The 14716-nt window shown below is 48.3% G+C and overlaps 1 protein-coding gene across 1 annotated transcript; it reads left to right on the forward strand.

Moving 5' to 3' along the window:
• Positions 1 to 11113: 11113 nt before the first annotated feature.
• MYF6 (myogenic factor 6) lies at positions 11114 to 13318 on the forward strand. Its single transcript, XM_059725480.1, has 2 exons — positions 11114 to 11887; positions 12046 to 13318. Exons 1-2 carry the CDS (start codon positions 11369 to 11371, stop codon positions 12592 to 12594), a joined length of 1068 nt encoding a protein of 355 aa, XP_059581463.1. The 5' UTR covers positions 11114 to 11368; the 3' UTR covers positions 12595 to 13318.
• The last annotated feature ends 1398 nt before the right edge of the window (positions 13319 to 14716 follow it).

A 14716-nucleotide genomic window follows, 5' to 3' on the forward strand; every position in this document is an offset into this window, starting at 1 on the left:
TTAAAAATAAATATTTAAGGGGCACATTTCTAAAATGCCATTTGTGTGTATGGTTTTGTATATACAAGTGTTTAAATATGCAAATACACATACAAATACAATACCTCTTTGTCAGTAATGCTTACAAGTTTCCAAACCACAGGTGACCTACAGTTTAGCACCTGAAAACGTTATCAGTGGGTTTTGTTTTTTTTTAAATGGGATTCATGGGCTATGTCTTCGTTTAAAACAGCTGCTACTGCAGCAATAGCTGGCTGTGCTGCCACCATCAGTGCCACAGCAGCCAGTGCTGTCCCATATACCATGACTACCCAGGGCATGGAGCTGGCTTGCTATACCTCTGAGTTCATGACCCTTTTTAAGGACAGAATTGGTGGTTTCATACCATTAGACAAAGGAAATTCTCACTGAAATATTTTTGCCATGGAAAGGTCTTGAGATAGACTTTAAAAGAGAACTATTATTTTATGTGAAAAATATTTTTTATGTCTCAATTGTATGTTTTGCATGGTGTATTTTTTTTCCCCAACACACTCCCTGTCATTGCAATAGTCAAGGCACTGGAAGAGTCCTTGTGCCTCGTGCTCTTTTCTTTTGAAAAGGCAACCTGGATACCTTTTCTTTTGATGCATTTTAGGTTCTTTTGCTATGGAGTGTTTTATAATTGAGGAGAAGTAGTGGATGCTCTTATGAATCCTTTTGGACAAATGGTTGTCTGCAAATGCAAGTGCTATGTTCTTAGTTTTAACTGCTTTTTCCCACTGAGACAAGTACAGTCAAACTCATGGAGTAAGATTTTGTGCTGTGCTTCTTCAAGCCTGGAAATTACAACCCAAAGGCACTGGGAGCTAAAATGACCTCAAGCTACATTTGTTACTTCTGACTTTGGACTGTGCTAGCCACTGGAATGGCCTGGGAGTTTTTCTAAAATAAGGTACCTTCATTAGGCTACTCTAGGGGGAGGGGTGCTACTTGAATCCACTGAATGCTAGTCTAACCATCAACATGCCTCTCCTACCCCTACTTCACCCCTGGCTTGTTCAAGGCATACCTCCATGGGTAGCATCCTAAGAGTGGAGACTGGCAGAGCATATGGATTCAAGTGGAGTATTCCCAAGGGTCAGTGAAGCCCAGGAAAGTATTTAGTGAATTCCAGGAAATATCCAGGATGGTGGCCACAACCTGGTAGGTTATGTCTATTTTATTTTGGCTTCTGTGTCAAATGGGTGGAGCTTGGAGAAAACGGCTACTTTTGTGTCCCTCCATTTTGAGCAATGTTTCTATACTTAAACCAATGGGTGACTGTCAGTAAAACTAAGCTTTATGAACTTACAGAATAGTTGTGTGTATTTTTTTTCTTTGGATATTTACAACAAAGATAGCTGCCAAGTGTTGTGTACATGGAGATGGAAGCCTTCTAAATATTTAAAGGGAAAACATCTACAATGTCATTTATGATTTAAAAAAATGTGGTGTTGTTCTCTGATTACACTTTTATTATTTCTGGTATCGATTATAGTTTTGACATGGCTAATTAATAGACATGTTGTATTCTTTATTGGGTGTAATACAATAAGTTCCCATCTTATAGTGCAAAGAAACTGTGTGTATGTAATACATATATGATTGCAAACATAAAAAGATAAGGGCCACTTTCTCTGAAAGTCATCTCTGAAGGCTACATATCATCATAGAAAGGTATTTTAACAACATCAAATAATCCTTTGTTAGCTGTTTAGATTATTGTGATGATTCAGTGGAATATTTTATATTCTCATATTGAGTACTGTAAATGTGCATATAAAGCTGAAAGTCTAATTTACCCTACAGATGTTTGAACTAATGGACTATGCACTTAATACTTGTGTAAGCCCCTAGTGTAAACAGGAGGCACTGGTGTAAAGTGGGACTTACAGTGGTACAGTTTATCAAATTACTGTGTCACTTTACATTGGTACAGCATAAGCATACAAGAGATTTGTGCTATTTCACTACATCTGTAGACACGTCTTCACTAGAGACTTAGCTCAGGTGATAGCATCTAGGTTAGAGCGACTGAGCTAGACTGGATAGCACCATGAAGGCAGATCCTGGGTCCTCCCTAATGCGCTGCTTCCCCCTGTGTGTCATTAGGACTTCTGAAGGCATGCCCTGTGGCTCTTAACACAGAAGTAAGCTGAGCAACTATATGATTCTTTGTCAGTTAAATGTGGAGCACTGGTCTGTCTTTCCGGGTGCAGTAGGTGGGAGTTCAGTAAAGATTTTCAAGATTTTCTCTTCTCAGTCAAATGATTTACCTTATGTCCTCACTGCAAAGTGGCCATTTTAGAGGTCAGAAAGTGCAAAGATAAAATAAGAATTGCTAAAAGTCAAAAGAGTTAGAACTTGAAAAGGAAATGTCAAGATAATAATGAAAGATAAACAATAAAATATTAGTTATATAAATAAAAAAGAATATTATTTAGTTATATAAGTAAGTATTATTTCATAGATTCATAGATGTTAGGGTCGGAAGGGACCTCAATAGATCATCGAGTCCGACCCCCTGCATAGGCAGGAAAGACTGCTGGGTCTAGATGACCCCAGCTAGATGCATATCCAACCTCCTCTTGAAGACCCCCAGGGTAGGGGAGAGCACCACTTCCCTTGGGAGCCCGTTCCAGACCTTGGCCACTCGAACTGTGAAGAAGTTCTTCCTAATGTCCAATCTAAATCTGCTCTCTGCTAGCTTGTGGCCATTATTTCTTGTAACCCCCGTGGGTGCCTTGGTGAATAAAAACTCACCAATTCCCTTCTGTGCCCCCGTGATGAACTTATAGGCAGCCACAAGGTCGCCTCTCAACCTTCTCTTGCGGAGGCTGAAAAGGTCCAGTTTCTCTAGTCTCTCCTCGTAGGGCTTGGCCTGCAAGCCCTTAACCATACGAGTGGCCCTTCTCTGGACCCTCTCCAGGTTATCCACATCCCTCTTGAAGTGCAGTGTCCAGAATTGCACTCAGTACTCCAACTGCGGTCTGACCAGCGCCCGATAGAGGGGAAGTATCACCTCCTTGGATCTATTCGTCATGCATCTGCTGATGCACGATAAAGTGCCATTGGCTTTTCTGATGGCTTCGTCACACTGCCGACTCATGTTCATCTTGGAGTCCACTAGGACTCCAAGATCCCTTTCCACTTCCGTGCCACCCAGCAGGTCATTCCCTAGGCTGTAGGTGTGCTGGACATTTTTCCTCCCTAGGTGCAGCACTTTGCATTTCTCCTTGTTGAACTGCATTCTGTTGTTTTCTGCCCACTTGTCTAATCTGTCCAGGTCTGCTTGCAGCTGTTCCCTGCCCTCCGGCGTGTCCACTTCTCCCCATAGCTTTGTGTCATCCGCAAACTTGGACAGAGTACATTTCACTCCCTCGTCCAAGTCGCTGATGAAGACATTAAAGAGTATCGGTCCAAGGACCTAGCCCTGCGGGACCCCACTGCCTACACCCTTCCAGGTTGAAACCGACTCATCCACCATGATTCTCTGGGTGCGACCCTCCAGCCAATTCGCCACCCACCAACTCTCTGGGTGCGAGAGAGTTATATAATTAATTAGTTATATTTATATAATTATATAATTAATTAGTTATATAAATAAAAAAGACAAGAAATCGATCTGCTATGTAGCGAGAATAGGATAAAAAGTAAAGATATTTTAAGGGTGTTTCAAAAAATAAATTAAGATTTTGCCTCAATTTGTAATAAGGATGGTTGATGTTGATAATGGGGACTAATGTGAATGAGGGTATGGAAATGACCAGAGCTGAAGAGATACAAAAATCAAATAACTTAATATAAAGTAAGATTTGCCAAGGAATTTGCAGGTCTGGTAGCAAGATTTTTGTAATAATCTGTCAAATTGGGGAGTGATGCCTTCTGCTAGGACTATAGCAAATGTAAGACCTCACTTACAGAAAGAAGACAAATGTTTCTGTGCAATGACAAACTCATTTATGTGACTGTCATGGCGGGGTCCTACAGGAGGGCCGTGATCTCCTTAAGGCCCCCTCTCTGTGCCAAGTTGGCCCAAGGGCACCCTCTATTTCTCACCTGCCATGTCTTTGATGCTTTAAATCAGTTGGGAGGCTGCCTCACGTCTTCTTGGACACGATCCATTGTACCCTCTGGTCCTGTAGACTCCTGGACCCCTCATGGGTCTTGTCCTGCAAACGGGTGCTTCAGAGCACCCTAGCCTTATGGGCTATGCGTGGCTCCAACCTCCCCTGATACCACGCCCCAAGCCTCACAGTTGGGATGGACATTGGTCTGTTGAATAGACTTGCCTGCTGTCTGGGGCCTCCTCTGTACACTCGCCCGCTGTCTGGGGCCTCCTCTGTACTCTCAATAGAGCCGCCCCTCTCCTGGGTACTTCTGTGCCCACTCTGGGACTTCTCTGTTATGCCACATGTCTCTCGGGCCCACCGCGCTGCTACCCCCTTTCTCCAGGGCTCACCACACTACTACCCCCTCTCTCTGGGGTTTACCGCAGTACTCTGCCCTTCTCCGGGGTTTACCACAGTACTATGCCTTCCTCAGGGGCTCGCCACGCCCGCCCTGGGGCTTCTCAGTACTGCCCCTCCTGGGGCTCACCACACCCGCACTGGGGCTTCTCCATGACACCCCCTGTCTGGGTCTCACCGGGCCCAACTTGGGCTCTCCAATAAGGTTGCCCCCTTTCTGGGGCTCTCCGTGCCCACTCTTGGGCTTCTCAATAAGGAGCTCCCCTCTCTGGGGCTCGCCGTGTCCAACTTGGGCTTCACAAATGCCCCTCTCTGGGGCTGGGGTCTATGCACCCCACAAGCTGCGCCCTTACTGGTGCTGGGATCCCCACGCTACTGTGGGTCTCCTATGAGTACGCTGCGCCCTCCCTGGTGCCAGGGTCCCCACGCCGCCGTGGGTTCCCCCTGAGGCCTCCTCCAACCCCTAATAGCCTCACCCTAGCCACCGGTGTAATAAACAACCACAAAACAAACACAAGCCTCTTGGCTACAACATAATGTAGAGCCGCTCGGCTAAAACAACATTGCTCCAATGTCCCGGAGCCGCCATCCTTTACTCGGCTTGAGTAGTACCAGCAGTTCTCGCATCTTAGCTTCAGGAGCTCCTCTCTGTCTGGCTGCTGGCAGGGAACTGCCAGTCTGGCCTCAGCCCTGGGCTTTATGAGGGCCAGGCCCTGCCCCTTCCGGTCAGCTGACTTTCTGGTTGCCCCGGGCAACCCACAGCTGTGCTCCTTCTTCCCTGCCAGGGCACTCTCCCTGGCAGTTTCCCCTCTCTAGGAGCAGGGCACCTCCATGCTCTGTGACACTGACCACAACAGTATGTGAGATATAAGAGCAACTTTTGAAGGAAAGAATAATTTAAGATAAATTGAAAATAGGATAACATGAAAAGAGTGTTACCAAATGTAGGTCATGCCAGATTAACCCTGGTCTAGTTCTGTGATGTGATAACGTATTTTCTAGCTGAGGGAAATGTGGTGGATCTATTCTGTCTGACCATCAGTAAAGCATGTGATATGATGCCACATGGGAAATTATTAGTTCAGCTGGAAAAGATGGGAGATTGGTACAAGAACCATAAAGCATGTAAGGAACTGGCTATAGAGAATGAACCAAACTGTGCTGAGTAAAGTGACTAAGGACTTAACTGGAGAGGATGAAACAGGTTGTGCTGAAGGGGGAACTATTAGGAAGTTACTTATGGCATTGCTCATTAATCACCCTTGGGACTTGATGACCCAGGAGATCCTGGCCTACTAATCCCATGCCCTAGCTTCCTATTAAAATATTAAAATATTACAAAGTTAAAAAATAAAGATTAAAATATAAGCCATGAGTTCTTGGTTTCCCTTTCTTGGTGTCCCCTGAAGTCTGGTGTCTTAATTTGGATCCAGTAGATTATGAAGTGAAGCACAGAGGGAAAATAGCCTGTAAGCAGAAATTGAATGAGCACTCAGCTTTGGCTGCTTCTATTATAATACTAGGCAGTACCATTAGAGCTATCTTGCTGTATTCCACCACTCATTGCTTCCAATTGTGTGTATGAGAGAGAGAGAGAGAGAGAGAGAAAATATTATGGTACTGGGTATAGCAAAGTTCAAACCAAATGGGACATGCTTTCAAATCAAATTTGACACTTTTTGCTTAAGCTAAACTTCCACGGAAGTTCGTGTGAGCACCCCCTCAATAGCATACATATATATTTTGGCCCTGTTTTATAGTGAAGTACTAAAACAGTTGTCTCTTACTCCCAGTAAATAACTGCTGGAGGGGGGATGGCTTGGTCTTTTGTTTCTTCTTTTACTCAAGAACTCCTATTGACATCAGTAAGAGCAGCTGACTTGCTTAGAGGAATTTGACAGATTAGCCACTGTTTGGATGCCCTGGGACGCACCCTACACACATTAAAAGGTTCACTGTGGTGCACAGTTGATCACAGCACCGTTTCATGGCACCTGCTAGAAGAAAGGCTATCTGTCACATCATCACATCAATTGCCACTGGTATGGTTCCAGTGCAGACAGCAAACAATGATATAACAACTGTATCCATGCTATTAGCCCTCAAAGAACAGTGAATCTCAACCAGAGTGCCGTGCAATATTAGTACTGTTGGGTGTGTAAACACCTGTATGTGATTCATAAGATAAACCCAGAGATTTAAAATAGGTATCCGTAATGTCAAAAACATTCTGACCTGTTGTGGCCTTTCTGAGTTCTTTGCAACCAAATAATTGCTTTATTATTCATCCAAAGTAAAGAGAGAGAGAGAGAGAGGGTGAAAGCTAATGTCTAATGATTTCTGAGGTACGCCTTAAATCTAAAAGGTTGAGAACCACTATCCTAGATCAATCTCAGAATGTGCTTCCACACTGTTCAGTGGTGACACTATTGACAGCTTGAGGCATTGACTCTGTCACCTGTGTGAAGCTGGATGCATTCCGGCCTATAGTCAGTCTTTGCTGATCTTCTTCCTTCTAGCTGCTGATTACTCAGTTCAAGGCTGTGATCATTCAATTGCCCAGATAGCTAGCTGTACAGTAGTCATATTTTTTAGACTGGAATTCATTTAGCTTAAAATTGTTTTTACCTGCAACAATATTTAAGAAAAACTGCAAACATTAGCAAACTTTCTGTTTTCTATAAAGTATTTTGTAACATTTTTTTATTGAAAATATCTTTGAAATTGCTATTAAAATCATTTACCTCAAGTCAAAGTAGTAATAAGCAAAATCAAACTCTATGTTCACTTGGGAGCATTGTTATAATGTTTATGGTAAAACTTGTGGTAGGCCAGTAGGGGGCACTCCTGCATTGAGCCGCCCACCTCCCTGTGCCCGCCCACCTTCCAGGCTCTGAGTGCCTCCCTTGGGGTGCCTCACGTCCGGCCGACCCCTTCCCTGGAGCACACCCGCTAGCCTGGGGTTCCCGCTGCCACCATCCAAGGCTCTGGACTCACTTCTGGCTCTGCGCACCTTGGAGAACACAGGCCTGATCGTCCAATAGGTACTAGACCCAATGCAAGCACTTGGGGCACTTCCCCAAGTCAGGGGCTATTTAGGAAAGTCTCCCTTAGTCCACAGACCTAAGGGGCCTCCTCGGCATAATTTAGACCCACCCCTCAATAAGTCTCCCACACCGGTCACAAGGAGAACTTTATTGATTACAGGGGTAGGGCAGAAACAGGGTAAAAGGTAGAGCAGTATCATAGGAATATTACAGGAATATCAAAGGAATCCCATAGAGCAAACTAGAGTGGCTGAGGTAGCCGTTTAAACACGCATCTGAGTTACTGAAGCTAAATATCTAATCGGATCTCTAGTAGCTTACTCACTCGCATCATCCAGAGTGGGTTGGAGTTTCCTCTGGAGGCAGGGCGCTCTTGAAGCATGCGGTGATGAGGAGAAAGCCAGGTTCAGATTCACCTGGATGACTGCATGGCTAATGGCTGCCTTCTTCCTGGCCCGGGCCCTTAAATAACCTAACTGACCTCAGCAGCCCGGTCCAATCGAAGCTGCCAATACTGGCCAGAAGCCGACCAATCTCCCAAAGCATCCCTGGCTACCTAGGCCCAAGCAGGGCCGGGCTTTCCCCCCCACCCCAGGTAACCAGAGCCTCGCCTCCCAGGCACCAGGCTTTTGTCATGCAGACAAGGTGGGAGATCCCCCGTCTGAGGGATTCAACAGCAGCCTCCCAGGCTGGTGGAGACAGATCTCTGGAGAGGGGCACCCACGGTGGCATTTCTGCCACAAAACTTACGGGGGGAATTTCTTTAGTGTTGTAAAGGAATTCTAGAAAAGGAAAATGGGTCTATTTAAAATGTAGAAACAAAACCAACTGTTTTGAATTTTGAATTTTTCCCTAAAATTACTTTGTCATAGTTAAAAATGGTCTAGGTATTTACTTGTGGTTCTGTCTTACTTCCTACTTCTGAAGATTCAAAACCCCCAAGGAAATGGTTAAAAAGTTACAAAAATACTAGTAAGAGGTGTAAAAAATGTTTTTATTCCTAATGAGAGTGTTACTTTGTATTTTAGTAGGGACTGCAGGACAGTGAAGATCAGGGTCCCATTGTGCTATAGCAGCGGTTCTCAGCTAGGATGCCAGGATACACCAAGGTGCTTTGTGATCCTTTCAAGGGTGCCACAGAGTGTTATACAATGTTAGCAAAGTTAGATGTGCAAACATGAGTCACAAGATAAACCTAGGCATTTCAAATAGGAATGGATGGCATCGAAAACATTCTGACCTGCTGTGGTCCGTCCGAGTTCTTTGCAATGGAAGAATTGCTCTATTATCTTTCTGTAGTCAAAAAAAAAAAAAAAAAAAATGAAAGCTAAGAGCTGATATTTTCTGATGGGTGCCCTGAGTCTATCGTCTGAGAACCACAGTGTTGGGGTGGGTGGGTGTAAATAGGTGTGTTAGGAGGGTATGCACAGAAAAAGAGAGGAAGAGTTAGTGAGTCAGTGAGTGATTGAATGAGGGTATATATTATATGTATGTATGTGTATAAGACAATCCCAACCCTGCATAATTTACAATACAAATAGGAAAAATAAAGAATGAGAGAAGATCAGTATTATTATAGCCTTCTAAAGTTGGACAATTCAATCAAAGAAAAAATAAATGATTTGCCAGTGTTCAAACAGGCAGTCTGTTGCAGAGCAGGAAATTTCATGTAGAGTTCTGTAGTAAAAAGATGTTAGCCCCCATAATTTTGCAGTAATGCTTGAGCAACAACCACATGATAGAAGTGTCTTATGACCATCTTATGACCCTTTTGTGTAAAGATCAGGAGGTCTAATGTCCAAGCTGTGGTTCTTACTGCTTGCCTTGCATTTTGAAATCATCTCTGTCAGTGCCTTAAGGTTACGTTAAGATAAGAAGTTACTAAAGTTTAACTAACTTTGTTGAAATTGCTCTTTTCTTCTGAGCATGCTGCAATTCTACCTTTGAGTGCGCACGTACTAACCCTGATAAGTCACATTAACCAATAACTAGTTAAGTACAGCCTACAAGATAAGACGTCACAATTAGGAACTGGTACTGCAGCCAATAAACTTCTAGTACGTCAAGACTCTGTTGAATGTAAGCTATAAAAATGTGATTCCAGGCCGGACTCATCGTCGGCCCTGATTTGAGCTCTCTGCTCCTCGGTCGAACTGTTTGCAAACAATAAACCTAGATGGACCTAGCCTGTATGTGTGACTCTTTCCTTGAGGGTAATTGAACAAGCCCCCAGGGGAACGAAACTAGCTGTTTTGGCAACAGTTCCCACATTCCAGTTAGGACAACAACTGCAAGACATCTAAGGGGTGGGGGGGGAGCAGAGAGAACAGACTAAAATCACTTGCTATTCATCAACCACGTTATTTCTATGTGTACCTGTGTCTGGCCCTCAACAGCCTCTCCCACACTTCTGAGATCCAAGAAAGAGAGACTAAGCATCTATTAGCTAAAAATCACACCACAATTATTTTCCTAGACCCCCTACATTATAATGTTACATTGAAAGCATTAAATTGAACATCTAAGCATTTCTTGTTTCATTCAAAACCAGACGGCATTATGACTTATTAGGGCAAATATGTAGCCTAATCTTGCAAAATTTAGTTTAAAAATTCCCATTGAGCCTCTAATATCAGTGGAAGAATCAGTTTACAGTGTGTCTGTTGATCAGGATCAGTTCCACTATAGCACTAGAGAAATTAACAGGAGTGCAAGGGATTGATTCTGCAGCGTACTTAATTGTTTTGGTTAGCCTGTATTCATGGGCTTGCTTAGGTGTCTTTTTCTTCCCCCCATGTTTTATTGGGAATATCTACAAACTATAAATGAATTCAGGTAAATGCAATGCTGTATCTCTCATATGCTACAGTGGGTTGAGGCAGCTAGGGCATGAGCCTAAGTCTGATTGATAAAACTCTTTCGAATGGATGTGCCTGCCCCCTTTCAGAAAGGGAGAGCCTCAGCTCTCTGGAGGAGCAATAACTGTGTCTAAGTTCCTTCCAAATAAAGTTTATTTTCTACCAATGGGGACCTTTACCATCTTTAATTGTCCCTCAGCCTGAAGAAGGGTGTGCCCAAAAGCTTGCAAAGAAAGATATTTTTAATTGCGATTTCTTAGTTGGACTATCATCTCTGAACCAAGAGTTTTAGAGTTTTGCATTTCTTTAAGTCCCCTCCAAGTACAAATATCATCCAAAAGTTCCATTATTTTTAACTTAGCAATAGTATGTAGTGCTCCACCCAGGAGCTTCTGCCCAGTGGTTAAAGCCAAAGCTTATTGCTGGGCAGCTTTCCTGCAAGAAATGCGTGCCCCTCCTGCTAACCTTGGGTTGGCACTAATGGCTTGGGTCACAGGAATGGCATGCTGGAAAGCGGAAAAAAAAAAAAGAGCACGGACTCTTCTGCAGATATTAAGCTGGCTATTTGGAGAGGAACCGTTGCCTTTGAAATCCCTCTGTGGAGCTCTATACTTAGGACCAAGGGAGGAGGGGAGTTTCAGCTGCAAGCCCTGCTGTTTTGTCTCAGACCCCTGCTCGCCCGTCCAGTGAGGGTTCCCACAGCCAGGGCTGCCCGCTGCAAGGAGCCCCGGGCCGAGGCTGGCTGCTCCCCTGCTCTCTCTAAATAGGAGATGTTCTCAGGACAGCACCCAGGGGACTGGCTGGAAGCAGATTTGGAGGGTGATGCACCGCGACAGCTAAAAGTTGGATAGAGTTTCAGCAGCTACTATATATAAAGCAGGGAGACTTATGTCACTGCACTAATTAAATTCCTTCGGGGGCTTTTCTGAGCCTCTCGCCCCACTGCAAGAGGCAGAGAGGCCGGGGGCAGAGCATGATGATGGACCTTTTCGAGACGGGCTCCTATTTCTTCTACTTGGATGGCGACAATGGAGCCCTGCAGCAGCTGGAGATGGCCGAGGGGTCCCCCCTGTACCCGGGCAGCGACGGCACGTTGTCCCCCTGCCAGGACCAAATGCCCCCGGAGGCCGGGAGCGACAGCAGTGGCGAGGAGCACGTCCTGGCCCCCCCGGGGCTGCAGCCCCCGCACTGCCCCGGCCAGTGCTTGATCTGGGCTTGCAAGACCTGCAAGAGGAAGTCGGCCCCCACGGACAGGAGGAAAGCGGCCACCCTGCGGGAGAGGCGGCGGCTGAAGAAGATCAACGAAGCCTTCGAGGCTCTGAAAAGGAGGACCGTGGCCAACCCCAACCAGCGCCTGCCTAAGGTGGAGATCCTGCGGAGCGCCATCAGCTACATCGAGCGGCTGCAGGACCTGCTGCACAGGCTGGATCAGCAGGAGAAGCTGCAGGACATGGGGGGAGAGCCCTTCGGCTTCAGCCCCAAGCAGGGAAACGTAAGCGCGGCGCTGCCCCCCAGCTCCGTGCGGACCCGCCCCTCCGGGGGAGCGGAGCCGCGCGGCCGTGCGGGCCGTGCAGGGCAGGGGTGGCTCCCGGCCCCGGCCCCGGGCTAATCCTGCCCCTTCCCTCCTCTCTCCCGGCCCGGCCGCTGCAGCTCCCCAGCGCGGACTTCCTCAGCACCTGCGGCTCGGAGTGGCAGCGCCTGTCTGAGCATTCCCGAGCGCTGCCCGCCAGCCCCAGGGAAGGTAACGGGCAGCTGCGCCTGGGTGTGCGTGCTCACGTGTGTGTGTGCAGCGCGGGCCCCGGGGCGCCCGGGCTCTGCTCCTCGGGGTGCTTCACTCTGCGTGCCCTCTACACGCACTCACCCGCACACGCACACATCTTTGCTCCTGCTAGTGCTTCAGTGTGTCCTACACACACACACGACCACCCACCCACGCACGCACACCCTGCTCCTCGTGGTGCTTTAGTGTGTGCGGGTGTCCTCTACGCGCACACACCCACACACCCTTGCTCTTGCTGGTGCTTCAGTGTGTCCTACACACACACGCACCTGACCCCCCCTCCACACACGCACACCCTGCTTCCCGTGGTTCCCACTGTGTCCTACACACGCACGCGCACACACACCCTGCTCCTCGGGGTGCTTCATTGTGTCCTCTACACACACACGCACACCTCCTTGCTCCTGCTGGTGCTTTAGTGTATCCTCCACACACACATACACTCCCACCCCACCTACCCCCCTCCCCACACACACCCTGCTTCTCGTGATGCTCCACTGCGTCCTCCACACACACACGCACGCACACCCCCCTTGCTCCCCGTGGTGCTGCAGTGTGTGTGTGTGTCCGTGTGTGTCCTTGTGTGTCCACGCGCATATCCCGGGGCCGAGCTCGCCCGCGCTGGTGTCGTTGTGTCTCTCTCCTCTCTCTTTCTGTTGTGTCCCCAAGCAGGGGGCTCCGCCGGGGACTCCTCCGCCTCCAGCAGCCTGAGGTGCCTGTCCTCCATCGTGGACAGCATTTCCTCCGAGGAGCCCAAGCTGCCCGGCGGGGCGGAGCTGGCGGAGAAGTGACCCGGCCGGGCAGAGGCGACCTCCCCGACAGACCCAAAGCTCGGGCCCGTGGAGTCCGGGGGGGGCCGGGCGGGGCCGGGCAGGGGCTCCGGCGTCCCCGGCACCAGCCCTGCCCTCCCCGGCCCGGGCTCGTGCCGTGCCCAGCCGAGAGACAGTCCATTCCTGGCGCAGTCGCTGCATCGCACGTGGCTGTGGCTTCAACGACAAGAGTTCCCGGCGGGCTTCTGTTTTGTCCTGTAAATACTTTTCTTTTGTAAGCACGGACGGATGGATCTATTCAGCGGGCGGCAGGTGATCTTGTATATACGAACGGCCGGTCTCGCGGGTTGTAAAATAAAAAAACTCTTTGTGTTACCGCGCGTTTTACACGCAGGGCCCGAGCCTGCTGCTTCCTCCGCGCTCCCTCCTGCCCCGGCCGGGCCGCTCTTTTGGACCTCAAGCGCTCGGTGCCGGGAAGCCCGGCTCGCTCCAGGGACCGCCTGCCATCTCCTTGCAGCCGGGACCCCAGCTTGTCTTAGACTGTCTGACCGGCTTCCTCTGCACACACTGCGAACGAAATACATACGGCGCGCGCGCGCACACATACACACACATCCACATACATATACATACACACATATACGCCCACATATACATGTGCACATATATACGCACACAAATACACACATATACGCGTATATATACATGCATATATGCACATATATACGCACACACACATACGCATACATATCCATACACACATATATACACACACACATATGCGCGCGCACACATTGCGGACGGAAAGTGTTAATTTATTCTACCCCCTCTCCTGTGTTGCACGGGCAGCTTTCCAGCGCTGACAGGTGGGTGGGCAGCCGCAGTCCCCCAGCCCAGCCCAGCCCAGCCCAGCCCAGCCCAGCCCAGCCTGCCTCTGCTTTCTGTAGCCCCTTCCCCTGCCCCGTGGGCTGCACCCTGGGAGACCCCCACCAGAAGGTGCCCGGCAGCCCAGCCCCCGAGGGCAGCTCAGCGCTGCGCCCGCTCAGCCCCGGCCCCCGAGAGGGTCAGACAGCTGTGTTTCATTGACCGCTGCTTCCCCGGCAGGTCCTGAGCTCTTCTCAGCTGTTCATTGCGGACTTGAACCCAAGCAGAGTTTCTGGCCCTGATGGGACAACTGGAGGCTCTGACAGGACCAGATCCCTTGGGGGCTCCGGGGCTTCTTTCAAAGCCAAGCGACTCCCTCGGCTTTCCCCTCTCCTCTGGGCAGGGAGAGCGGGGCCCCAAGGAGAGGAAGGAGTTAAGTGGCTGAAAGGAGGGAAAGACAACAGATGAAGCCTTTCAGTCAGTGCTGTAGAAAAGCAGCCCCCGTCTGAGGGTGGAGGGGCAGCAGCGAGTCCCAGTAAGAACCGTGGGGCTTGCAACAGCTTTGTTGATGATCTCGGGAAGGGGCGACCACCAAGAGACTGAGCCCTGGGCGGCTCTTCCCTCCGCACACTTCCCAGCCTGACAAAAAGGCGAGTCCAATTACCGACCCCTTTAAACTCCACTCTCTCACCTCTTCTCTCGCTTTAATCCCTCCACTCTTTTTCCCAAATACCAAGTCGCTTCCTTGTTCCTGGCACCTTTCTGATGGCTCTGTCTGTCTGTCTGCAGGGGAGGCCTTTCTCAGGATAGGAAGAAACTCTTCAGTACCTATTATTGCTCTCTCTACTACCCCCCCCCTCCCCTTTTATCTGCATTTGCCGTGAACTTTTCTGTGCATTTGCCACGA

This window comes from Alligator mississippiensis, chromosome 4, assembly GCF_030867095.1.
Source record: "Alligator mississippiensis isolate rAllMis1 chromosome 4, rAllMis1, whole genome shotgun sequence".
In the NCBI taxonomy this organism is placed as follows: domain Eukaryota; kingdom Metazoa; phylum Chordata; order Crocodylia; family Alligatoridae; genus Alligator; species Alligator mississippiensis.